At 42.3% G+C, this 24960-nt stretch overlaps 1 protein-coding gene across 1 annotated transcript in view; it reads left to right on the top strand.

The window, feature by feature from the left end:
* Positions 1 to 24960, top strand: part of SLC9A9 (solute carrier family 9 member A9) — a 251213-nt gene that overhangs the window by 170606 nt on the left and 55647 nt on the right. Inside the window, exons 13-14 of the mRNA XM_035132511.3 lie at positions 14454 to 14502; positions 19507 to 19586. Of these exons, the coding sequence (XP_034988402.3) occupies positions 14454 to 14502; positions 19507 to 19586 (129 nt within the window). The remainder of the gene's footprint in view (positions 1 to 14453; positions 14503 to 19506; positions 19587 to 24960) is intronic.

The following is a 24960-nucleotide window of genomic DNA, read 5'->3' as shown; positions in this document are numbered from 1 at the left end:
ACCGAGCAACGGGAGCTCACCCCATCATGGGGATTCGACCCACTGACCTTCTGATCCACAAATGTGCTTATATAAAAAAAAAATCCATGTTTTTCTTTACTTCTGTTCTCTGCTTAACATAGAATGTGTATGTTTCACTTAGAGAGAGATAAGGGTTATTGTTGGGTTTTTGTTTTTTCAAATTTTGGAAAATCTTTGGTCCAGAAGTCCTGAAGCCTGTGGAGCACCTCATTGGGGCTAATCTGACTGAGACTGCAATCCTATTGACACTTACCTGAGAAGATGGCAATCGCACAAGGAGGGCAATCCCACTCTCATTTCCTCCTCCACCCCATTCCCATTCAGATGCATAATTCCCCTGTTCAGCCTTCCAATAAAATACAAAAATATAGCAAGTGGTTAGTGTCAAGGGGCATCAAGTGAAGTAAAAAAACAAAACCTGTCTCCTCCCACCTCCAGTCGCTTTAAAGGCCCCTTAATAAAATGTATTCAGTGCAGAATTATATTGCTCCATAGGATTCCATGTCCACTTTTTGTGCCAGAAATGCCCAAATACAGAAAAGTAAGGAAAGAATGGCAGGACAGGGCCATTTTCTGCTGCCATCCAATTGCTTTGGATGGGATATGGTCCCAGTGCAGATACGAGGGGATGAGTTGTATCTCAAGATGGATGGACCAGTTAGCAGTTGGGAGGACCAGGCTGGAAACTGCATCTCCTATCCTGCAGTATATCAACAGCAATAGGTGCAGGAGGTCTGTCACATAAACAAGTCCATTGGAGAAAACAAAGAGCAGACAACAACCATGAAATAAGATGCCATTTCCCTCTCCCTTTACCGCAGAATTGCAGTCTATTAAAATAATAGTCTAAAAGCAAATGTAAAAGCAGGCAGCCTTTACTTGCTACTTTGTCACCGCATAAGAACTGCACACACAGTATTTCCTTCCCCATTTGCTTCATGATTGTTTTATTGCCGTGTGACATTGTAAACATAATGCACACGTTAGAGGTGGCTTAAGGAAACAAATGCCAAGGCACAGAAATGGAAATATTACCATTTGGCATTCTGCAATATATCTGAATGCTTTCCTGTAACTATTGCTAACAAGTTGGATTTTATTTTTGTTTGATTTGTTATTTGCCCTTGATTTGTCACAGGATATTTCAGTATATTTTTTCCGCTTTGTTTTCACATTAAGGACCTCAAGGTTTATTCCTGGGACGCTGGGGGGAGCATTTTTGTCAGCTTGCAGTGACTGGGTGGGTGGATATTTATTTGTTATGCTTTTATCACACAGTACTTTAGGTTGAGGGAGAATGGTCTGATTCAGTGATACAGCATTATGAGAACATGCCATGGCAAACACCAAACTCACCAACCTTCACCTTCCCTCCTATCCTATCATTTGTGCACAGTTGCTGGAGTTCAGACATAACAGTAAACTGTGGTTTGTTCAAAACAAAAAATGGAAGCTTCCAATCACCTCTTCCTATGTGGAAAGGAAGGAGAAGGGAAGAGGCAACATGGGAAGCCAAGGCTGTGACTTACTCACAACTACTTACCTTAGATAAATTCCTTAAAATACCCATATGCCTACATAGAAATGTAAAAGAAGAATGCATGCTTGCAGACAAGTGTGTCATATAGTACTTTTGAATGAAATTAACTGGTTTCTTAGGTACTCCAAATGGTATCAGAAAAAACCCGGCCGCTCATTGGGGACTTATGTTTGGGTGCACCTCCCTAATAACTAAACTCAGTGGTCAACATGGGCTTCTCTCTACAGTGGTACCTTGGTTGTCAAACCTAATCCTTTCTAAAAGTCCATTCCAAAACCAAACCTTCTCAATACCAAGGCGTGCTTTCCCATAGAAAGTAATGCAAAATGAATTAATCCATTCCAGACTTTAAAAACAACCCCTAAAACAGCAATTTAACATGAATTTTACTATCTAACGAGACCATTGATCCATAAAATGAAAGCAATCAATGTTCTGTACTATAAAATAAATAAGACAGTATTGTAGATGATAAAAATTAAAATATTTTTTTTCTTACCTGCACTGATGATAGTCATTGTTTGGATGGGGGGCTTTTATCCATTTCCACAGTCACTCAATCAGTCAATCAATCAATCAGTAGCAGAACTGGGTTCCACACAGTACAAAAACAAATTAACCAAGAAAGCCTCAAAAAGAAAAACACAAAAAAGCAGCAAACGTAATCCGTCCTGGAAGTCCGTTTGACTTCCAAAATGTTCAAAAACCAAGGTGCAGCTTCTGATTGGTGCAGGTGCCCTGGAAGTAATAGCTGACAGCCGCATCAGACGTTCAGCTTCCGAAAAATGTTCAGAAACCGGAACACTTACTTCCGAGTTTTTGGTGTTTGAGAACCAAGGCAATTGAAAACCAAGGCATTTGAGAACCAAGGTACCACTGTATATGCCAAATGGCTCTTAGTGGGGATTTGAACCTTAGTTTCCCAAACCGAAGCCACGGGAACACAGGAAGCTACCTTACACTGACTGAGAGTGGGGCTCCAGAATTTCAGGCAGCTCTCTCCCAACCCTACCTGAGATTCTGGGGAATTAACCTGGGCAAAGGCTCTACCACTGAGGTATGCCACCTTCCCCTACAAACGTGTGTGTGCGTTTGTGTTTCCTGCTCTCAATTTGTTTTTCCCAATCCATGCTATAATGAGGATGACATCTTGAGTGCTGGAATGGAGGATCTCATCACTGCAGGGAGGAGTGAGTGAGCTGGGAGCCCCCATTCAATCCCTTCACTTTCATCACTACAATTCTCCTAAATTAAGCACTGTTGTGAGACAGCACGAGAGAGAGAAAGTGTTGTTACAATGGAGTCGCATGACGTATATCTGTCTCAGCAAGGTTGGACGGATTTGTTTCCTCCTTGATTCGTTTTAGCAAGAAAATTCCCCCGTTTCCTGAACATATTTCAAACGTTCAGTGGAAATGGCTTTCTGCGAGGTGATTGTATGCATAGCGGGGAGCAGGATAAGAGATCAGTTTGTAGGGCTTGGTTCATCTTAGTATTTGTGTTCACATAATATAATACATCAGAACACAGGGATGATTATCAGCAGCACACAAGCTGATGATTGGAGTTAACAGTATAGAAAGAAAATAGGAATGCAGACAACAGTTTGCCAAGAATGCAGATCACATTTACTGCCAACAAGGGACCAAGAATAATGTCCCAGCTGAATGTTATTTATCCTGAAGGATTTAAAAAAAACAATTTCAGTTCTAATGATTTATTTGAGATAGTGAACAATGTTTCCAGTGTTATACAGTTAATAATTCTGTACTGACTTCAGTACATTGGTTATGGATAGCCACAAGATATAAATTTACTCATGCAAAAATATTCAAAAAAATGTTATACAGTATAATCACCACCTTTGTAAATTAAGTTATAAATCATGGAAACCAAGCATGGTGTGCATTAATGCAAGCTGTTTTCAGGGACTCTGTGTGGATTTAATTTCACAAGAGTAGGTTTTGATCTTCTTAAGAATGCTTCACGTTTCCTTAAAATGGCCATGAAGATTTTTGTTGAATAATGATACTAGAACAATACTAAAGACTGCAGATGAGAGAGAAATTCAATTCAGTTCACATTTAAAGGCAATAATTCGCACTTTTCAAAACTATATGCAGACCAAAACATAAATATACTTCCAAATTTACACTTTTCTAAATTTTGCATTGCAATTCTCCAGAAAAGTAATGAAGACAAAAATGCATACATTATAGTAAAGTGTGCATAAAAATACACATATTCGTGAAAATGGATTATATTAGGGGAAACTGCTTTGCAAAAAGGTGTATATTAAGCCAAACTGTATACAAAGGTATGTATAGTGGGAGAAATTGGCACTAAAATGCTGCTGAATTTTCCTGAGGGCTTGTGTTAAAACCAGTCAAATCAAACCAACAATTCCCCCCCCTAACCTCCCCACCCAGAAGTCTAGTGTCAAGGTCAGCTGTTACAAATCAGTGCTGATTGGGTCTAGTGTCCTACAGGGATGGTCCAGCGCAAAGCAGGAAGACAGTGACAAAATGTTCACCTGCTTTGCAGTTGACCCGGCTACTGTTCCTTTTCTGCTGCTGGGAGTCGGCTGCTAGGATGCATCCTAAACTGCTCATCCCAGCAGATCTTGCCATAGTGTGCCCTGCTCGTTTTCTGAACAGTAGCTACATTCTACTCCTGGCGGTCTATACTTAAATCATATAAATTTCTTATAGGAAGAATATGCTTCTTACTTTGGGGGGTTATATCTCTTAAGCATCTCCCTCCCTCCCTCCCACCTTCTCCTCTTTCTCTCTTTGCTTCATCCCAAGATATTTTTCAGAAAGTTCAATATGAAAGCTTTTCTAGAGGCTTCACTTCACTGATTAATGTTGAAAGATGTGGTTCAGTAGAAAAGTAGAGATGCCACTTTTTCTCTCTCCGGTTTCCCCATAACTATGTTAACCTCCAGTGTATTGGATTTTGCAATGAGTTGAAGTGAGAAAAGAAGGTAGAGCTGTGTTCTGCCTGAACAGTACTCTGAGTGAGTTTTTCAAATGATTCCATTGGTTTCAAGTGTTCAGATTTCTCACTGGTGCTTCCTTGCTTGCTTAACCTCCCTCTCATTTTTCTGTCTGGCTTAATTTCTCATATCACAAATAAAACAGAACATACCTACTGCTTTTAACAAAATAACCCATTTTCTCTCTTTAGGTTCAAATGCATTTGGTATTATTGCAGAAGTAACAGCGCACCCAATTGAGATTTCAGCAGTCAGTTTAAAACAACCACTTCCAAAACGTTTATTTATTTATTGAACTCTTTACAGGCCATACTTTCAGGTGATATACACAGCATACAAAATTGCAATAAGATAAATAAAATGATTAATAAAAATATCAGTAAAAACATCAATAAATACTGGTTGGTAAAAAAGAAATCCAGATTGCAGAGGCCAGTCTGAATAACACAGTTTTTAGGAGACATGTAAAAGAAAGCAGGAATGAGCCCTGATAAAATTCCATTGGCAAGGAGTTCCACTGGGCAGGATTTACTGCACTATAGGCTCATTGTTGTTGTTGTTGTTGTTTAGACATTTAGTTGTGTCCGACTCTTCGTGACCCCATGCACCAGAGCATGCCAGGCACTCCTGTCTTCCACTGCCTCCCGCAGTTTGGTCAGACTCATGTTCATAGCTTCGAGAACACTGTCCAACCATCTCGTCCTCTGTCATTCCCTTCTCCTTATGCCCTCAATCTTGTCCAGCATAAGGGTCTTTTCCAGGGAGTCTTCTCTTCTCATGAGAAGGCTCAGCCCCTAGTAAAAGTCAACTTCATCTCAGGGATGTGAGGAACCACAAGAAGTTGTCCATCAGATTAAAGGTAAAGGGACCCCTGACCATTAGGTCCAGTCATGACCGACTCTGGGATTGCGACGCTCATCTTGCTTTATTGGCCGAGGGAGCCGGCATACAGCTTCCAGGTCATGTGGCCAGCATGACAAAGCCGCTTCTGGCAAACCAGAGCAGCACACGGAAACGCCGTTTACCTTCCCGCTGTAGCAGTACCTTGCACTTTGACGTGCTTTTGAACTGCTAGGTTGGCAGGAGCTGGGACCGAGCAACGGGAGCTCACCCCATCACAGGGATTCGAACCGCCGACCTTCTGATCAGCAAGCCCTAGGCTCAGTGGTTTAGCCCACCGCGCCACCTGTGACTATGCACATATGCATTCCCCATTAGGAAGCCAGAATAATGGGTAAGTGCTGGAATGATCAGATACCATAAGACCACAGGAAGCCAACTCCTGGAAAATTGGCAAAAACTGGGCTGATGGAAGGAGAGGTTTGCTGTAAACTTGTCAAGTGTCTCAGTCACATTGGCACATTTATACTCTAAGCCACCATGCTAGAAACCAACAGGTGCCAATGGTGGCTTGATCACATTATGTGGTCTTTAGGATCCTTACTGAACACAACCCCCTTTGTCCTGAATGGCCAGCCCCTTATCAGTTCCACTGTGGTGCCTGCACTGACTGTGAATTATTGGAACTGCATATGAAGGGAACAGTGTTCATGACATTTAATGTGCAACTTTTGGTCCCTGCAAATGGCTGGAAAATGTTGCTGGCAGAGAAGTCTTCAATGTGCATAGACTTTCACTTCTGTCAATGGTCAACACACAATTGCGGGGATTCGAACCCCATCAGATTATCTGGTAACAATAACTTTATTTGGAGATAAGCAAGTTCACTGGTGTTTCTGTCCAAAATTTTAGTTAGCCCCTTACCAAAATGAGGTAAAAGATACTTATCTCTGCCCCCATTTTATTCTCACAACAATCCTGTAAATTGGGTTGGCTGATGGATGGCAAGTGTCTCAAAAGAAGTATGAGGAGAACTCCACTGTTTCCAGAGAAGCATGAGAAACCCCACTCATGAAACTACGCTTTCCTGACTAAGTCTGAGCCAAAAAAGTTCATGAAAGTGGTTTCTACAATATTCATTTTCAAGTTTCTCCTAAAGTGTCAAAAGGAAGAATTGTTCGCTTATTTGTGCATTTAAGAGCTCACACAAGTGTGGCCTCCTTAGTTCACTTCAGGTGCTACTTGCATTAAGGGAACAAGTATGGTGAAAGGGGCAGCCAGCTGTTCATTGAACCCTGCCCCTGCCCAAGATGCAGTGCTTCTCCAACTATTGCCCTGTTGGGGCATAACCTCTGGAGCAAGAAGCCTCCTCTGTGTGTGGAGGCTCCCCTGGGTAATCCTGGCTCTTCACTTCAGACGCTCTGCCTCATGGGAATAGTAGGAGCAAAACATGACTAAATGTGTGGCCCTGCGTTCAGCATGCTTGCCCCTTTCATGTGAGCAATGCCTGAACAGGATTCTTGTTCATAGAAAATGCTACCACGGTATGATGTGAGTTCCTGCTCCAGGGATTAGCACACAACTCACAAAATGTAAATTGCTTTAAACATGCATATAAATGGACCATTGCAATGTGTGGATTTATCCTAATGATGGGTGGCATCTATGCACGGGTGCAAATGCATTTGCACACTATTGCAAGTGTGCAAATGCATGAGTGACCTCCCTCCCACCCCACCCCAGAGCTGTATACCCATAAAAATGTAGCTCATAAAAGAGGTGTTCACATTATTTGAATAAATATTCCTTAGTTCTATCCTCGCAATAAATAGAGAGGATTAGAATTACTGCTCCATAGGTCAAGGTTCATTCTTAAGATCACTTAAGGTGCACCCTTTACTTCTGAGTCCTCTTTCAGGCAATGCTCATGCAATCCAGATGAGTGAGGTATGGTGAAGAAGTACTTTGCCAAAGCATCCTTACGTCAGTTTACTGGTAATTTTATGTAAAATCATGCTTTTTAATTCAGAATAATTATCTGAAGTGTTCTCGCAATTACCAGCATGAATTTGAATCGAATGCACTCTTTTAGAAGAATAGGCATAATCAATTCCCTTATCAATTTTTGGCCTTTTGTAGTAAGTGATAAAAGTGCTCAATTCTGATAGGGGTTAAGGGCTATATCACAGTCGCAAATACTCTTTGAGAAGTACCTACTTCTCTTCCTTCTACTCTCAACCTGTAAGAAATGTCTGGTCAATTGGATTAAATTAGGCTAGAAACATTAGGATCTTCTTTTATACAAAGTCAGACCACTGTTCCAACTATCTTAGTATTGTCTGTGACGACTGGCAGCCGTTCTCCAGGATTTCAGAGAAAGGTCTTTACCAGCTCTCCCTGGAGATGCCAGGGATTAAACATAGGACTTTCTACCTCCAAACGTATCTTCTACCACTATGCTATATTCCAAGGCTAGAGTCAGCAACCTTTTCCTGTGAGTTTCACAGAAGCTCGACAGGCATTAGCAGGAGATATTGCTTATTTTCATGTCTTGAAAAGCTTCATCCATTCATATATGAAACTCAAGTTCACTTCACTTGGCTCCATGCTCAAACTTTGGGGTGAACCTTCTTTGTAGTGAACCCTGCAGATCAAAGGGATGAAGATAAGTGGAACAATGAATTCTTAGATTCATGAGGTTGTTTGGCCGGCTGCCTCCAAGATTAGCATATCAAAGGGTAATGAGAGACATCTTATCTAAAGAGTTCTTTTTAAAGGGAACTAAGGTTTGGACATAAGGTTCATCCTTGGGGTGGGGTGGCGGAGTCCGCATGGGGGTTAATTCAGGGTTTCCCCAATATTTATTCTTATAAAAAGTAGAGAGAAAGCCTTGACAAAAATGACATCCTTGCCCATGTATAGATTTAACAGCATAGATTTAACGGGGTACCCATACATCCCATAACCCATACTAAACATGAAGTATTTTGGTAACAATGGAGTTACACCTCAAAAATAACACAGAGATGCCCCTGAAAATGGTATGTCCATGTTGCATATCCACTTCCATAGAGCATTATACAACTTGCTTCATTATACTGGGTGCCTCCCCTCAAATGTCAGCAGTAGTCAGTTACAGTATGTGGCAAAATATATAGCACTGTGTCATCAAAACATTAGGTTAGGTGTAATATGGGTACAGAAGGAGGGATGGAGGGATATACTTTTCACTCTTTCATTTTATTATTTTACCTGTTGCATGGCTTTAAAATATTTTGTGTTGTACTGCTGTGTACTCTCAAAAATGTTATAAATAAATATATTCATGGAGGGCAGTGAGAAACTCGATCCAAGGTTGCCATTTTCTGGGGAAGTCCTGTGTTTCTTATAGCTTGTAGTTATGCCTGAGCTCTCTGCGATAATGGCCTCTCACCCAGAACTCTGGGGAGGGTGGCGGTTGCAGCTCGGCATGGCCCCTTGTGGCATGGAGGTTATTGTTTTACACTTGCGGCCGGCCATTGCAATCCTCCTCAGCCAGCCACTGGGGTTTGCAGGATTGCATCCCAAAACTCAATTCTGTCAGTGCTTGAAAAAAGCAAAGGGTTCTGACCTCCTTTGCCTTCTTTGCCTGGTCCTCGGACCCTAGTTGGCACAAAGAGTCCTTGAAAAAGAGTACTTTGCAGAATGCTGCTTTTATTACAAAAACAAAAACTTCTCCAACCACGACCAACAGCTTCACACATCAAACGCAACCAGCTTTCTACCCTTCAACCACCCAACCCAACCACTAACATTGACCACTCTATATATACAGGTACAATTAGGTGAAAGCTTGCATGAGTCATTGTAGGCCGCTGACTCATGCTGACTTTGTTCTTTTGGCATTAAAGAAACAGCGGCCAATTTTTAGCCGTGACAAATTCAAATCAATCATTCGTGGCCTTTGTTGGGGGTGGGGCAAGAGCAGCTGACCAAAGTGAGCAAGTCCTCACTCTGGTCTCCCATGGGTGGGGGGGGGGGAGTTAAGCCCAATGTGCTGGCATTTACCAGCCCAGTCAGCAAAATGGCAACCCTCCTGCTCATCCTGTATACTGTTCTCTTGGTTGATGTTGCTTAGACATGCTGTGGTTGAAAATGGTCATTGTATTCAGGGCCAGGCAGGAATTTGCCTTCAAGCAATTTGGCCCTGTTTGATGGTTTTCCCTTCCTCATAGCAATCATCACAACTTTCAGCACATAAAGTATTGGGTGGAATCTTTCATCTAATTCTGGGTGTGCGGTGATTTGGTGCGTCGCCCTGATCCCATTCAGGTGCAATATCACAGGGTACTCCGGTCACTGGTGTACGAAGGGGGGGCAGGGGCGCACTGCCCCGGGCACCATTTGGGGAAAGGGTACCATCGCAGCTACACACACACACCACAGACTTGCGCTGCACACCACCCCCTCCTGGGATGCACGCCATGCCCCTGCGGGCGACGTGCCATGCCCCCGCACCACTCGTCATGCCCCCGTGGGCAACAAGCCACACCCCTGGGACACACACCACGCCCCCGGGACATGTGCCGGCCACGCCCCCACCTGTTCTCCGCTCTGGGGGCTGCAGCATGTTGCTTCGCCACTGACTCTGGTAAAAGGATATGGGTGGAAGTTTCTGTCCTGAAGCCAAGCGGAGGGCAGGTGGGCCATAGAACTTCCAATAGCAGCTTAGTTTACCTGCATCTTGAGATGGTCCTTAACCCAGGCACAACACTGGTCGTAATTAGTCAAGAGACTAATTCTGGATACATGCCCAGAGACTGAGCCAAAGCCTACCTACATCTGTAATCAGTAAAGTTATGGCCATTTTTTAATCCCATAAAGTTGCTGTGTCAATTTGTTACCCTCTCAATACATCAGTCATCCGTCCACAGGGAGCAAACTGTGCTTCGGACTGCAAATGTAATCAGCCGCTTTGTACAACCCTTATATGCATGCCTATCAGCTCATTTCCCCTATTGGCTCTTGACAATAAGTGAAATGGAGTCAGAGTTTGTGAGACAAAATGTCATTACTGAAGCCCCTTTAGAAAAGCTTCCTGTGCTGGCTGTGCTTATGATAGGCAAGTCAAAAATAGACAGGCTCTCCACCATGTCCCCCAAAGCCAAATGGTCAGGCAGATGAACTGACTCTCATCAGAGGCACATATTCTTGTGACTACCCTATCATTCCTTTGCTGTTACTGCCTTCAAAACTTTGATTCAGCCCTTCAAAATATTACAAATGTAGGCTTCTTTAGATGTGCTTTTTGACTTCTGAGCCCTTAGGACACACAATGATTACCTCTTAAAGCTTCTCTTGGCAAGTGTGATGGATAGAAATGTGCTGTTTTTGAAGATTCATTACACAAAAGCACCGCCTTAGGGTGTACATGCAGTATAAGGGCCAAATGTTTTCCATCTCTAAGCCGCACTGAAATAACTGTGAGTGAAACAGTAGACACTTCTCCATGGATAAACTGTCCACATTCATTATGCACTTCAAAAGATCCAAGCTGATATGGAATCTAAAACAATCAATAGGATAACTATTTCTGGAACTTCCTTAGTAACTGAAAGAATGGATTATAATACCTAAGGAACTTCTATCGTTATGCTTCTTGCTGAACCAGTATGTAGATTTTGTGTTATAACTAACGTTTGAAACGGAAAATTGAGTTATAAAATGAACATTCTGAGCACACGTCTTGAAGTGTTATGGCTGTGATACAAACAGTTTCTTGTTTTCTCTGGGAATGTATAACACCCATGTTGCAAGCCACTGCTGAGTTCTGGGGTCACTGGTGGGCACCCACAAAATTTTCACTGTGGGTGCCTGGCCTCTGCCGCTGCTGCCCATCTCTCACTGTCCAGTGCCATGGCGACAACTGGGCCGGGGCCTCTGCCTCCATCATGGGTTCTGCGACCGTGCTTCCGGGGTGCATCTGTGGCTGCAGTGGGCCCCAACAGAGACCCCATGATGGAGGTAAAGACACTGGCCCCACTGCAGTGCCAGAGAGCCGAGCAGCTGAAGCCAAGCTATACAATATGATGTGACATGTTACATCACATCGTATGCGCCACTGAGCACCCACAGTCTGGGGCCCAAGTCAGCGCCTCTGTCTGGGGTGAACTCAGGATGCTACTTCTTAACTTCAGAGCTCTCTGCATCAGGGATGGGGAACCTGTGGCCATTCATACATTGCTCCCAACAGTCCCAGCCAGTATGATGGGATGGTGTAGTTCAACAACTCAGGAGAAACACAGGTTCCACACTCTTGCTATACAGTCTTGGTCTGAGATATACCAAAGAGACAGAACCCCGTCTCAATTAAGTACCTTCCCTTTCAATGAGCTCTGATACTACTGCAGGTGACATCCTTCTCTAATATTAGAGTAAGTTTTTGATTGTTAGTCCTGTCTGTACCCGTGGAACACTTTACCTGCTGAGATCTGCCATATCTGGAAGCATGTCTGTCTTAAGTGAGCTGCTGAGACCTTTATTTGTAGACTGGTATTTTAAAAATATATATATAAATGTCCGTCAATTTGATTTTACACAGTATGTTTCATCCCATCTACTAGTTCCTTTTGATTGATTGATTCAATTGGTCATAGTTATTTCATAATAATTGTATTTTATAATAACTGTGTTCAATTTTAGTCAGGGCCGTCTTAAGCATCCCTGGCGCCCCCGCCCGCCCCGTTTTCCAGCGCGGCGGGTGGGCGGTCTCAGCGCGCAGCGTGGCTGCCAGGCACTGCTGCGTGGCAGGCGGGCTTAGTGTGCAGCCGCACTGCGCGCTAAGCCCACCCATCACACAGCAGCGCCCTGGCACCCTGCGCCATCCAGCCTGGCCGTAGGGCCGGCCCTGAAGTTTGTTTGTTTTCACCCTAAGAAACTAAATAAATTGAAAAGTGGGTTATAAATTGTCTAAACATTACAGAAATAATCTTTTTAATGGATCAAATGATTCCTACAAAAAGTATAAATGGAATTTTAAAAATGCAGTTGTGATTTGTTATAATTGAAAGGGGGTTAATGCATAGAGAGATAAAATGCTAAGCAAACTGCAAAGTGGTCTTAATGAAACATTTGGTCGAAGAATACATTTCCCCTGCATCAGTGCACTGTGCATTAGCTCACTAGACCAGCTCAAAAAGGGCAGCTTGTCAGAAATTAGGGGGCATCCAGTCATGATATCTGTGCTGCACAATCTGTTCCTACTTTCACCACATCTTTCTTTCTTCTGATATTGCAAATCATAGCTGTCCCTTCAACCCACAAAAGAGAAGCAAAGAAATCCACTGAGGCCAACACTGGAATAAGAGCGCAGAACAAGTATGGGGAACAAGAATGTGTCTTTTTCCAGCCCCATAAACCAGTGATAGATTCAGGCATATTATTTGCAGGGCCGTCTTAAGCAGGTCAGGCGCCCTGGCGCCGTGGTACGCAGATCGCTCCGGTGCCCGACCCCACCCCGTTTCTTCCCGCGGCTGGTGGGCGGGCGCAGTGCGCAGCGTGGTTTCCACGTGCCTTCGACGCGCAGTGCCCCCTGCCAACCCGGCGCCCCGCGCCACCCAGCCCACCCCTAGAGCCGGCCCTGATTATTTGATGCTCATGTGATACAGAGAGAATGGAGATGGAGGTCACACCCTAGTTGTCTGGTCTCTGCCATGCCAAACCTTCTGCATTTGGCCTACTCTTTGAGATACCCTTCTTGCTTAGTAGTAACATCATGCCTTCCTCTCCCAAATTATCCATGGCATTTGACCAAAGAAAATGCCCATGTGCCATGTTCTGCTGTATATACTTGTGTATTTATTCAGTATGCATTGTGTATTGCATAGTAAAAGGCTTTGTAAAAGTCCAGTTAAGCATATAGAACATTAACTATAAGTTGTTTTAGTTCTGCTCTGGGTATTTAGCTCTCTTAAGAACTTTGGTGTTTCTGTTACTCAGATTTCTTCATGGCATAATATAAAGGTGTTTATGCAAACAGCTGTCATTCATTGGCAGGAAGAGTACAGTCACATGCAGCAGAAACAGGCCCTGCCAAAACTTTGCATGTCATCCACACAATCCACCAGCCACACCTCTGATCTCTATGTGAAGCGGCTCTGTGAACATACCAATGTATGGGGCTAGCAAGTATGGCCCCATGATTCCCCTCATGCATTCCTTGAAAGATGAGACATCATCTAAACTCCACCCCACCAACCCCAATCATTAAGCAGGTTGGACCTCTCAAATGAATTGAAGTCTTGGTTCTTCCAAAGGTGCAGCAGACTACATATGCAGAATCAGTGATATACCTTTCTCCTCCTCCTCCTCCTCCTCCTTCTTCTTCTTCTTCTTCTTCTTCTTCTTCTTCTTCTTCTTCTTCTTCTTCTTCTTATCACTCGTAGCCAAGTAAGATTGTCTTTATGAACACGGTTTTAACCATGAGTCCGTAAGTGACTGTAGAGGCCAAATCTGGATCCACGCGTCCTTCCACAGTGGCAACATTAGTTTCCGGGCGGGAGTTGATCACGGTGTGGATTTGCCAAGCATGCCTTCCTCTTAGCACATTTCTCCCTTGCGTCCTGAGATTGAGTGTCTTCAAAGCCCATGAAACCTTTGGTAAAGGCTGTTCTCCAACTGGAACGCTCACAGGCCAGTGTTTCCCAGTTGTCAGTGTTTATACTACATTTTTTTTAGATTTGCCTTGAGACAGTCTTTAAACCTCTTTTGTTGACCACCAGCATTACACTTTCAATTTTTAAGTTTGGAATAGAGTAGTTGCTTTGGAAGACGATCATCAGGCATCCGCACAACATGACCAGTCCAACGAAGTTGATGTTGAAGAATCATTGCTTCAACACAGGTGATCTTTGCTTCTTCCAGTACACTGATATTAGTTCGCCTGTCTTCCCAAGTGATGTGTAAAAATTTTCAGAGACACTGTTGATGGAATCTTTCGAGGAGTTGGAGATGGCATTTATAAGTGGTCCATGTTTCACATGCATATTGCTTGCTTGCTTGCTTTTTTTTTAACAGGGTGGGTGTTGATCCAGATGAGGATCTGAAGACAGAAACTGCTACTCAGGCAAGTTGCAATCTAAAATAGAAACATTTGAAAGGGATCTGTGTTCAAACACATGTGCTTCACAGACTTAAAAAAATAAAAATAAAAATCTCTGGTGTAACTTCCAAGGGAAATGACCAATTTTGCCCCCAAAATCACAATATTCCGACATGAACTTCTTGCATTCTGTTGACTCCCAGACTGTAAAATGAAATATAGTTTGATGAGGAGTTTCCAATGAACATGAATGTATGTTGGAGAATAGCAGACTTTATGTTTTGGTATAATGAATGTCATTTCTGAGAACTGAGCACTTCCTGGCAGGGTTGAGCATCAATCCCTAATTTTTAGCACGTTTTCAGTAATTTCTGAAAACCTCACTTTGCATAGCAGTTTCTTCCATCTTCACCATTCCAGCTCAGCTGTCCACTTCATGCTTCTGATGAAGTAGACCTATGAATGCCCAGGCCACAATAAATGTGTTAAGACATAATCCAAGCCTATGATGTGGGCAGTACCCACACGTGGAAGAGATGCACAGAGCCCAACAGAACCATGTTTGCCCCTTTTCCTTTTCTTCATCTGGCCCCCTTCATCTGTGCAAGGCAACATGGATAACTTGCATCATATTAAGAGGAAGGGCTAGATAGGGATATGGAAGATGCACAGACTTTCTTTTCCCTGGATCAGCCCATTGTGCTACTTGCATGGGTATCATCATGCTGCTGGTCTCTAAAGCAGGGGTGGGGAACCAATGGCCTTCCAGATGTTGCTGGACTACAGCTGTCCTCATCTATAACCATTGGCCATGCTGACAGAAGTTGATAGGAGTTGGAATCCCACAACATCTGAAAGGTCACAGGTTCCTCACTCCACGGATTCTAGAAGTGCCCTTGTAAGGTTGTGGGCATTTCCAAACTATTGCTTCATCGCTTTCAGTTTTGAGAGAGAAAAGGTGACAAGAGCCTTCTCTTGAAGTGGGGACTTCTGTCTTATACAGTCAACAACAGTCCCCTGGACTCACATTGGCATGGTTAAACTCAGCAGTGGTTGGCTGGCAAGGTTGTCACTGAGTGTCACAGCCTCTTACAGAGAGCAGGGGTACCGGGATCTCTGTATGGTGCGGCCATGGCAGTGGAGTCAATTTGATACTCCTGCCACTGTGCCCACAGCATGCTGAGCTTCCCCTTGTCTCACCCCTCCTCCTAGTAAATGGCAGCAATGTAGGCACACAACCGAACTGCACCAACCAGTCAACCACTGCTGTTTACATTACATTATCCTTATCAAAGCATTCACAACTTTTTGTGCCACATCAGATCTGTCACTTCCCAGTGCATTTATCACTTGTTCTACGATGGACTCGTAGCTCATTTATTTCCACTCATCCACTAATAGTCTTTCATAATGCAATATTGTGAGACCATCAATAATGTTCAGGAATAATTGAATGCAGCCACTTCGCTGTGTTCCAAGCATGTTTAGAATACAAAGCTAGCCTTGATGTACACCAGCGGGGGAAAGGTTATCATTAAGTTTCCTCATTTATTTAGTTAATTAAAAAAAAAAGAATTATTTCCTGCCTGCCCGCCATAAAAGACCTCAACTAGAAAAGGTTGCAAATAGCAACAGTGTTCGTGAAATCTTAAAGCACTGATAATAAAAATACAAATAGCAAGAAATCACAGCCAAAAATAAATAAATCCTAATCACCATTCAAATCTTAACTAACAAATTCAGCTTGCTTTCTGAAAATAATGATGATGGCAGTGCAGATGGCTCAGTGCTGCTCACCTGCCTTCTGAACACCAAGCACTGCTGCTTGTTCTTGAGAGAGGAGAATGGGGAGCAAGACATGGTGCAGGTATAGGTGTAGAGTCAATCTGATGCTCCTGCTGCTGTACCTGCCCTGCACCTCAACCTACCCACCTCCACCGAAACTGGCAGCAATGCTCAGTGTTTAGAAGGCAGGTGAGCAATCTCACCCTGACTGCACCATCCCACTGCCTGCTACCGCCCAAAGGTAAGGCGCATGGAGAAGGACATCTGGTGAGGATTTCATTGCCAAACAGATTCATATAAATGTAGTTTCTGTGCATATTAGGAAGGGCTACATGTTCTCTTATAGACCTCTGGTGTTGTTGCTGTTAGGTAAAAATTGAAATCTAATTTCTTCCTTATGATAAACAAGTATATTTTGTAAGAGCCGTTCATTTGGCTCGTAAGTGATCTCCTTGGGGAGACTTTTTATAGTACATATTTTGTTCAGGTGTTTTGGAAGAACACTTTGGGCCTCTTGTCAAGTCCCAGGGGAGAGCTGGCTAACTTAATGAAGATTATTTGGTATTTTAAACTCCTTTATTCTATTAAAACTGGTCGTTCCCCCACCACCACCACCAACAACAACAACTCTGGAGCAGATTTTGCAGATGCTCAGGGGACTACATGGGAGAGGAAGAGGACATTCTGTTGCACAAGCAAAAGTCAGTGACACGTGTGGAGCAGTAGTGTTGAATACAACCCTCTATAGTCTGGGGTGTTTCAATAATAGTCAATATAATACAAGAATATAATATAATAGCCAAAATAATAAGGAATTTTGGGTGTGCATCCCAAAATTGGCAAGTTTTGGGACACTGTGTATGATACACTCACACCTCCAGGAAAGTGTCCAATTTGAGATGGTATTGAATCACATTTGACCAATATTTCTTGGAAAACTCAAAGAACACTTATACAGAGAACTTCACATGGCAGCAGACAGACACTAAATGAATAAACAAATGCTTTATTCATTAATACATGCATATTCTAGTCACTTTCTATGTACAGGAAGGGGGGCCAGAGGATGCAGTGCAGAACAAGAGACATCTCCAACAACAACTAGCCACTTTGTTCAGGATTATGTATAGAATCATAGAATTGTAGAGTTGGAAGGAACTTGATTATCATCTAGTCAGGACTATGCATCTGTTCCATACTGGGATCAAACCTGCAACCTTGGCGTTTATCAGTAGTATCACTCTCTAACCAACTGAGCTGTATGTGTAGTATATCATTCAGAGCTGCAGAGACATTTCCATGGGGCACTATAGGACAATGCTCCCCAGTCATCTTGTAAAACAACAGGGTGATTTGAAATCAATGAATAAAATCTTAAGAAATTAATTCCAGTGTTGGTTTTCTCACACGGCAGGAGAAGGTGGACAGGAGGAAGGAAACATGTCATAATTATTGGAAGATTATGATCCCTGTAGCAATGACCTTTTTGTAAGCTATAAACAAAAATGAAATGAAATGAAACCAAATGACATCTAAGCTTGGCAGGAGCAAAATGGAAAGTATTCCCACTGCAGCAATGGAGAAGAAATACTGTTTTTATTGATCACAGAATACAGTGTCCCTCAACAGCTTTTTTTAAAAAAAGGAATAATTAATAAAAATAAATGCTGAGTTATTCTATGTGAGTACTGATGCAGCAAAGAAAAATATGGTGCATGATCCAATTTGCTCAAAAACAGATCCATACCCAAAGATTAAAATCCTACATCACTGCAGGAGAAGACGGGTAAACAAAAAAAGAAGAAGTTAAATTTAGTTTATAGGTCAATCTAGTAGTCTCACTATGCTGGCATTGGTAGGATTGCCATATTTGAGCAAAGTTGTTGATCTTTGAGATATTTTTAAGGAAAATCACCCAAAACAACATTGCCCACATTGGTTGCCATACATCCAGATTTTCCAAGACATTTCAGCGATTCCCATCCGGACTCTGCTTCCAAATGCAGTTTTCCGGATATATCCGGGAAATTACGGACGTACGGCAACCCTAGGCCTTGGGAACAGCCAAATTCATAGAAGATAAGGCTATCAATGATGACTCTTTATTTAATTATTTAAATGATTGTAGACTCCTCATTGAAACATACAGCTAACAAACTACAATAAGGTCAATAAAACATCAATAGATACTAGTCACGATGGTTGGTTCCCATGATGGTTGGTGTGGTATTCCTCTGTGCTTTTACCATCCTCTCCTCTACGGCTAGGGAACATTTTTGGAAAGTGCTCCCTTTGTGCCACTTGGGATTGCCATACGTCTGTAATTTCCCAGACATAGCTGGGATTCGGACATATGGCAATCCCCATGTCGTAAGTGTATATTTCCTTTTTAAAAAGCTCAACAACTTTTGTGTCCGGATTTTCACTTTTTGAAATATGGCAGCCCAACACTTGCATTCTGGGCAGGTGTGACTCAAGAGATAGGATTTCACTGTTAATCTACTATTGATTCTTACTAGTACCCAAACTTTGGGCACAAGCCTCCAGACAGTTCTCCTGCAGATAGGTCCCAATGAAATTGATGGGAGCTGCACACAGGAAGGAGCCTTATACAGAGTCAGACCACTGGTCCATCTAGCTCAATAACATCTGATTGTTACCTGATCTACCTGGCAGATGCTCTCCAGGCTTTCAGACAGAGTTTTCTCCTAGCCCTACCTTGAGACTCAAGGGATTGAGCCTGGGACCTTCTGCATGCAAAGCAGATGCTCTGCCACTGAGCCATGCCCCTTCCCAATGTCACTGGTGAAGTTAAGCAGATCTGGATCTGCTCAGTACCTGAATGGAAGACCTCCCTGGAAACTCCAAGCATGAATCATTCAATTCCATGGTGGGGGTGGGATATAAGTATACTTTGTAACTAACAGTACGAGCCTAACAATGTCTACTAAGAAGTAAGTCCTATTGAATTCAATGGGTCTTACCTCAGGTAAGTGAGGTCAGGATTGCAACCTAAGTGGTAGCTGGTCTCATAATAGTAAGCAATTTTAGTTGCTGTTTTTTTAAAAAAACAAAAACCTGTTTCTGAGCCCTTCTTAATAGTTAATCTGCTTAGTTTAAGATATAAATGGTGAATTAAATGTGTTTAAAATGGCTTACATTTTTAATTTAGTTTAGCTGCTGCTTGTAAAACATCTGCAGGTGTTTTTTAAAAACCTTTTTTAAAAAAATATATTATTGCAGGCTGCGAATAACCTGGAAAGAAACACAACCAAAGCAGAAAGCGCTTGGCTCTTCAGAATATGGTATGGTTTTGACCACAAGTATCCTTTTATCATGTTAGTATTAATGATTTATGGGAAATAATTTCATTACAGGTGAAAATAATTTAGATAAATTTAGCAAGGCAACTGGAATTTCCTTTAATTTTTAAGTTGAGTGTGAAATTGAATCATATTGTTGCTACTGGGGGGAAATAGTGGCAGGGAGTTCAAGGAAAGTCCTGAGATAGAGAAACATTGTTTTAAAACATTTCTAGAGACTAAGATTGAACAATTCTCAGTACACCTTACCTCAATAAAGGCATATTTGGTGTTTATGACAAATTATGAGTCCATTGTCTCTCGAGACAGACAGGTGCCAACAATAATTCTGAAACTCTTGGGAATAAAATAGTTATTTATTTACTTGTCACACTATCTTGCTTTTTAAAATGTTTACCTATACAAGTCCACAAGGTGACTTTCGGGGGGGGGGGAGCTGAATAACAGACTGATGGGAACTGGAGTCCAACAACATCTGGAAAGCACCACGTTGTCTACTCCCTTCAAATCCTATAAATCCTCAACAGATTTTTTTTTTTACAGGCAGCTCTAACTTTTATTGCTTCCCACAGTAGATAATTACTTTCCCCTTTGAAAATCCGTTATTGAAGTCATGATATGGAAAGATACTCATATGAAAACTGTGAGTAAATAAGATTTCAGATATAGTCTTCTACCTTTTTTTTCCAGGCGCAGCTAAAAATTCAATTTGCACTGCAGTATAAAGGGGAAAGGTGTTTAAAAATTAATGCCATGTGGCATCAGAGCAGGCTTTAGAAACATGCTGATGCCATTTCTTCTTCAGAAAGAAAAGTCTGTGACTATGGATATCTGAAAGGTTATAAACAATATACTGTAACTGTACACCAATAAATGCGGGAAAAGAGGGGGAAGTGAGGGTAGAAAGTCGAGGCTCAAACAATATGTTGGGTGGAATTATTTACTTCTATCCGCTTGTTTAAAAATTGCCTGAGTCAATGTGAAGGAAGGTTGGCCATGGAGGCTGCTTAAGGCTCTCTCTTCCAACTCCAAACCACTCTAAGTTTCATTTTTGTTTGGTGAGGGAAAACATACAGAACACTGTACTTTCCCATCCTAGCAGAAAATACATGGTAGTCCAGCATCTTCTTTTCCCCCACAGGTGAAAAGACAGCTTAGTCTTTTGACCCTTTGAGATATTAAAAGTGTTTCCCAATCTGCCCATTCTCCATCCTGACTCACAGCCCAACTGAACTAGTACTTTTAAATCAGACAGGCACCTGCAATTCTGATATTTCATCAGCTGCTGAAAACGTTTCCTTCCTCCCACCCCGAGTATTTCTAAAGAATTGATTTAATTCAGTGATGGTCATTTGTTCTGTACCGTGTGATTTTCTCATTTAATGGTGTTTGAAGGATTTTATCGTACATAGCATTATTATCTTACGAGCTAGTGGTTAATCAATATTCTTGTAATTAAATAAAATACTACATTTTCTGAGGGAAGGAGACAAGGCAGCGGGGTATGCCTGAGAAACAGGAAAGAGGGAGAAGAGGGAAAGTGTTAGATGTATAGGAAGAGTTAAGAGCAGTGAGCAAGTTCATACTTTAGGCAAATGTCAAACGAAGTAAAAATTTGGAAGAGGAATGAATGAGGAATGGATGAGAGTTGGAGAAGGGGCAGCTGAATCTCTAATATAAATGTTTAATTTGTTGTTCTTGGGGGGGGGTGTTCTGGCTTCTTCTTCCAAGCAATGCTTAAAATGGGCAGAAGGAAGTCACATGCCTGGATTAAACTGCAAACCTGGGTAGTGCCTTTTTGACAGGCCCTTTCGTCGACCAGTTGATTTGTGGTGTTCTGTGCTTCAAACAAAAGTCTTTTATGTTTGAAAACAATTTGGAAACGACTTTTGAAATGAAAGCAATTCTGCATTTTAAGAAGTTATTTCTCCCTTCTGTCATAAACAGTCATCTTTCTCTGGCATTCTCACTTACCGCAACCGCTGCCCTGCAATTATCGTACAAATGTATTTTCATTTTAAAGTAGCATTTTTACATATCATTCCTGCCGGCAAGCTATATGCTCAAACCTTGGAGGAAATGAACAGTTCAAGCTGCTCTGGCTAGGTCTGACAAATCTAGGCATTTTCACATGCTGAATCGCTCTCTCTGAAAGATGTTCTAATTCCTTAGAGACAGACCAATTATTTCAATGGGTTTTTTTCTGCAATCTGTTTGTCCTTCCCTTTGCAAGTTCAGCTACAGAATTCAAAAGCATCAAGTAATGTATTGATCATGCATCACCAAGAGCATATTGAGTTGGTCAAACAATGTAGTCAGTAAGATTGCTCATGCTCCGGGTCTGATGGATCTCCATATTTAGGTCTGGAAAGTGTTCGCCTACCCACCTACAGGGCAGATTGATTATATATGACTTTGGGTGGTTATTCCTTCCTTGGCAACATAAAGCTACCCTCTCTTTCACAAGACATAGTGAACTATTTCCCCAGTAAGTACCGTTCTTTGTTGCTTACGTTTTACTGTGCAGAGGCAAGTTCTCACTGGGCAGTATACCTAGCCTTGTACCACTTTGTGCTGTTTTCTGTATGGAGGATGTATTCAGTCCTGTGAACCCCCTTTTGAAAACTGAAGAGCTATTGCCCAGACATGGACTTTCTACTTCACTGAAAACTGGACCTCAGTTGAGAGTATGGTCCTTTATTGGATGGGAAAGGGAAGGTGCTGGATTAGTTATCCCTCTGAAGACTCGGACAATGCTAGGACCTTATAGGACATCTCCCAGTGGGCAGAGCTTCAATCATTCCATTTCCAATGTTCAGGCACAAGGGTGGTTGCTTACGTAGCCAAAACAACAACAACACGCACAAGAAGAAGGTATCAACGGGCTTGTAGGAACCCTGAGACTTGCAGAAGTAAAAACAAACAAACAAAAAACAACTTTTTTAAAAGATTAAAGAACCACTACCACCCCAGAAAAAAACCAGTGCAACGAGTACTGAATATACTCAGCAGTCACAGGTTGCAGACTTACTTACTGTTGCAGGGGGGTGGAAAACTGGGTGGGCGGATAAATGGGATGGACTATCATGCAAGAGGGCATGGCTGGCTGGAACACTAAACAGGAGCACTCCACACAACATTTTGTTGAAGGTCCCACTCATACCATATATACCTTGCTATGAGGATGCAGGAATTAATCCTATGGAGCCCAGCTGCTCCAGGAACCTTCATCTCAACCAGAGAGCCACTGGATCCTAAACCTCTGCATCCTGATAGATCTTGCTATCAGATTGCTCCCATTCTTTCCTTGTTGTTGTTCTTTTTCAGCCTGCCATATGTCACTGCTTTTGTAGTTTAAGAGAACAGCCAACTCTCATGAAAGTCGGAGGGGGATGCTAAATATCCTACCATTCATTTGTCTGATCTGAAGTGTTTTTCACATTTTAGGTAGCATCTTTTCACTGGGCTTCAAATGGGATTTCATACATTAAACACATGAGGGAGTGTAGCATCACTAAACATAGCCACAGACAAATACAGCTCCCAAGAACATCTTCCTGACTGTGTTTGAGGGATACGCATCTGCCTGTCACATTTGATGTGCTGTTTACCATGCAGAACTCCAGTGGAAGACTGGTAGAGCCCAGTAGCTATCTGATAAAGATGCTGTCATTGAGACAGAAATGGGAAGGAAGAGGACATGGCTTTATGAGAACAGTACAGAGGATGGTGCAAGGAAGGGAAGGGTCATATTGTAGCAGAAACCACATCCGAGAGAATAGTTAGGTGGCATGACTTCTTGGTCTTTGAATGGGGGGAAGCATAAGCACTATCTACAGAAGATATGTTTTGCACTGTAGCTTGCGGGAGAGAGAGAGAGAAATCCTTTACTTTGCTCACCAAAAGCAAAGCTCTTGCATTCCAGTGGAGGAAGAGCTGACAATCAAAAGGAATTTCTTCTTATGATCTTGAGCTGAATCTGCCCTTTATCACAGGCTGTCACTGTCATCCTATGGACAACTCCTTCGAAAGAGGCAGAAGATGGTTTATCAACAAATTCAGGAGTGGGAAATGATGGCTCCTCTAATTTCAGTCTCAGCAGCTTTGAAGTAAGGTCCACTTTAAAACCACTTTACAGACTTTGCAGCTGATAGTAATATTATTCTGCCTTGAATGGAAAAATGGCCTCATGGGGAATAGGACATGCATGCAGGTACAGACCAATGTAACAGCAATAACACAAATGTTGAACAAAGGCAATTGAAATGTGACTAAGCCACATGAAGTGCACATTTGTAAGACTGCGGAAAGAAATGAAATGGGCAGAATTATGAGACGTCAAGGACATCAAGAAGCTGTCTAAGCATAATTTTGCTCAATATGCTGCAAGGCCTTATGACAAAGAAATGGGGTCATGCAACGGCACATGCTTCAGCCTTCAGAATAGCCTGCTTTCAACTCCCATTGCCACAGATGCTTCAATTTGGGGTTGGAGAGAGGGGAAATGGCACTATTTAAGAGAGCACTTTTTATTCAGGGCTACCAGTTGCTGCTCTCTAAAATATATTCTGGAAAACTAATTTAAATCCAGTGTGCATTAGCTGAATGTCTGTCCCCAGAAAACGGGTGGAAAGTATTGTTAAAGTTGAAATAACCAAGCCGAGCCAGCATGGCCTCTGCAAGGGCAAGTCCTGTCTCATGAACCTAGATTTCTTTGAGAGCCTCAACAGGCATATAGATAGAAATCATTTGGTTGACATAGTGCATTTGGACTTTCAAAAAGCTCTCAGCAAAATACCTCATCAAAGACTCCTGAGTAATCTTAGCAGTCGAGGAATAAGAAGAGAGGTCCTTTTGTGGATCAGAAATTGGTTAAGTTGCAGGAAGCAAAGAGCAGAAATAAATGGACAGTTGTCTGAATGGAGAGGGGTAGAAAGTTGAGTGCCCCAACTATTGGTATTGGGACCTGTGCTTTTTAACTCATAAACCATCAATAGTTAGGAGGTAGCCATGAAGTGGCAATGTTTGCTGATGGTACCAAATTGTTCACGGTCATTGCAACAGAACGAGCTCCCAAGGGACCATTTCAAACTAAGTGATATGGGTAGTAAAGTTGCAAATGAAATTCAGTGTAAAATCATGTAAAGTGATGCATGTTGGGGCAAAAAAAAGTATCTTAATTTCACGTATGCGCTCTTCGACTCCAGGAACAAGACCTTGGAGTAGTAGAAGATAGCTATCAGCTGGTAGCATTACCCCACTGAATTCACATTCCTTTTAAATTGCTGGGCTCGGATGGTACAGCAACAGCACTTTTCTGCCCACAGACATTTGGCTAGAGTCCTGGAGGGGAGGGTTGCCAATGCATCCTTGG

This window comes from Zootoca vivipara, chromosome 5, assembly GCF_965207765.1.
Source record: "Zootoca vivipara chromosome 5, rZooViv2.hap1.1, whole genome shotgun sequence".
NCBI lineage: Eukaryota > Metazoa > Chordata > Lepidosauria > Squamata > Lacertidae > Zootoca > Zootoca vivipara.
Note: the sequence above shows the minus strand (reverse complement) of the source record. Positions and strands in the feature narration are given on the sequence as shown.